We start from the raw sequence: 2,632 nt of genomic DNA, 5'->3' as shown, positions 1-2,632 counted from the left end.
CTTTTTGTTTAACCTCCTAGGACCTGGCGTCCACATATGTGGACATCTTGACCAAAATACTCAATTTTGCTCTACAAGGGCCTGATATCCACTAACAAGGACATTATGCTGCCACTGTTCTATCGAAATTTAAAATGAATGTCCTCATATGTGGATCTAATTTCTCTCAGAAACAAAAATCAGGTAAAAAAACAAAACAAAAACAAAACAGGTAATTCTTTGTTTTTACATCCATCAGGTCCCAATCAGCCCAAATAGCAAAGAGAAATTAAAAATGCTGCCATGACAGAGTTTGAGCATCAGTCTGCTCTGTAGAGTTTAACGAGTGACTTAAATCAGGCAGGACTGCAGTCAGTCAGGTTTTTTGATTATTTCTTGGAAGAACTCGTCTGAAAGCAGCTTGTTTCCACCTTTCAGTAAACGTCCAACCAACAGACCAGAAACTCCAAAGAAAGTCAGATTTCTTCCCATGTTTTTATAAATGAAAAAGTCTCTTTTTCCTCACACGGTTAAAACTGTGAGACCTGCAGGTTTAACCCGTGAAGCACAGAGACTTCACCAAAGACACGAGGATGTGCTTTCACACTTTAGTATTTATTTTGTTGTATTTTATTGTATTTTTTGAGTCGTTTGCACATGCAGATTAATGTGAAATACCACTAAAGCAGAGTGCCGCTGTAGCTTCACTTCATGCCAGAGCGGCTGGAAGCTCGGCGTGAACAGAAGATGAATAGTTCAACATTTGGGCAAATTTGGAGACGTTAGCTTAGCTGAGCACGAAGCCTCGAGTTTTAATGTAACGATGAGTCCAAGGAAACATTTTAGTACGTTTCATTTACCAAAGAAGAAGCAGAGACAGTCAGCTGATCGACTGTTTCACGGTCAGGAACAGCATCGTGTAAATGCACTGAGTTTACTAAGGAAGAGTCCATAATTACTGTCGGGACGTCAAAGAAATCTGTTTTTAATGTGACTGATGTTGTTGTCAGATGGATGCAGAGCAGTAAAAAGCTGGTGAGGTCTCTGACCTGCAGCAGAGTGAAAGTCAGGACGCTCGAGCTCGGAACAAGGGGGTGAAAATCCTCTAAAGTTGACGTGGTTCGGATCCTGGCAGAAACGCTGTGAGCCTTTACAGAGACGCACCTTTTTCTGCTCAGCTAAGCAAACAGCTTCATGGCTCCACATTTAGCAGAGCGATGTGAGAGCGGTCCGACCCCCTCGAACTGTGAATGAATCAAATGTTAAACTATGCAGAACAGGACAGTGTTGGGCACATGCACAATATGAAGAAGCTGCACCTTAATTAGCTTTAAAGAGACTAAAAAGTAACGAACGTGTGAAGAGAGGAGAATGAATGTGAAGAAATGTTTTAGTGAGTTTCACTATATTTCTTTGAGATATTGTTCATGTTTTTATTTATTCGTGTTTTCGTTGTGAGGTAATGATGCAGATTTGATCCCTTTGAAGAGATTTTTAAAGCTGTTTTTGTCAAACTGTCAGTTTGTGCTGGATAAAGGTGTAAAGCAGGGGTGTCAGACTCAGTTTGCATTGTGGCCACATACAGCCCAGCCTATGTTAAAAGGCCCGGACCAGTGAAAGTGCCCTTTCTGTCAGCGTAAAGAGGCTTAAGTACATATTTAATCCCTGACATGTTCATATAAGACCAAGAAGGGCAGTCTGCACAGTACAGCTCAGTTTTTCTACGTGAGAAATAAATGCAGCTGCAGGAAAGAAAGAAATCTGCCAGCGTGACTCTTTGGGCTTAAATGTTCAGAGAGCTCATTCCTCACACTGCACTTATAAAACACCAAGTTTTACTTTTACTGCAGTCTCATTAAAAAAAGAACTTTTCTGCCATCAAATTGATTTCCTATTAATTTATTTCTGTGTTATAGTACGAATGTGGATGGTGGACGTCTTTATCAGTAAGAAAAGCTGTAAACTGATGGAAATACAGTTAAAAGGGCAAAATTTATGCCTTCCTTCACTTGTTCCACCGGCCGAATTAGAGTCTTTGCTGGGCCACTTTTGGCCCCCGAGCCTCCTGTTTGCCACCCCTGATATAAAGACACCTGTGAACTTTAAAATTGTATTTTTATTTATTTAACCAGGAAAAATAAAACTCTTGGAATGAAAATTTCTTTTACGAGAGTGCAAAGAAGCACAAGGAGTGACATTTTTCTTTAATTTGTGTTATAAATGTACCGTCAAAGCTTTGTTTTTATTTTTGTAATCTTTACGTTATAATTTCAGGAGAGTTTAGAAAAAGCGAACCGGGTGTGCGCTGACATGAAGCCGCGTTTATTTCATGTACACTTGGGAAATCCTCCCTGACTCCTGTGCGGCTGATCGTCTCACCTTAAAACGGTTCAACATCTCCTTAAAAGAACATTTTATAACCATGTTACTGCCAATAAATGAATTTGTTTCTATGATTTGTCCTTTTGTGTCTTTTCTGGAAGTCCTCACAAGTGTCTACATACAGCAGTTTCTTTAATCTGTCACATGGGGGCGCTGTGTTGCATAGTTTTGGATTCTTTGCGTTAACCCTTTAAGACCTACCATAGAACCAAGTCTGCCAGAGCTTATATTACATGTTTACATGCTGTGGAGCCATTTTTGGGAGCATTTC

At 40.0% G+C, this 2,632-nt stretch overlaps 1 protein-coding gene across 1 annotated transcript in view; it reads left to right on the top strand.

Annotated features, from left to right (window-relative positions):
- Positions 1 to 2,385, top strand: part of LOC148106239 (uncharacterized) — a 5,217-nt gene extending 2,832 nt beyond the window's left edge. The window contains exon 3 of the mRNA XM_087843721.1: positions 2,254 to 2,385. Coding sequence (XP_087699847.1) covers positions 2,254 to 2,334 — 81 coding nt within the window. The 3' untranslated portion in view covers positions 2,335 to 2,385. The remainder of the gene's footprint in view (positions 1 to 2,253) is intronic.
- The last annotated feature ends 247 nt before the right edge of the window (positions 2,386 to 2,632 follow it).

This window comes from Neolamprologus brichardi, chromosome 1, assembly GCF_056152115.1.
Source record: "Neolamprologus brichardi isolate AB-2024 chromosome 1, ASM5615211v1, whole genome shotgun sequence".
Lineage (NCBI taxonomy): Eukaryota > Metazoa > Chordata > Actinopteri > Cichliformes > Cichlidae > Neolamprologus > Neolamprologus brichardi.
The sequence above is the reverse complement of the archived record's forward strand: the minus strand, read 5'-3'. Positions and strand labels throughout refer to the sequence as shown.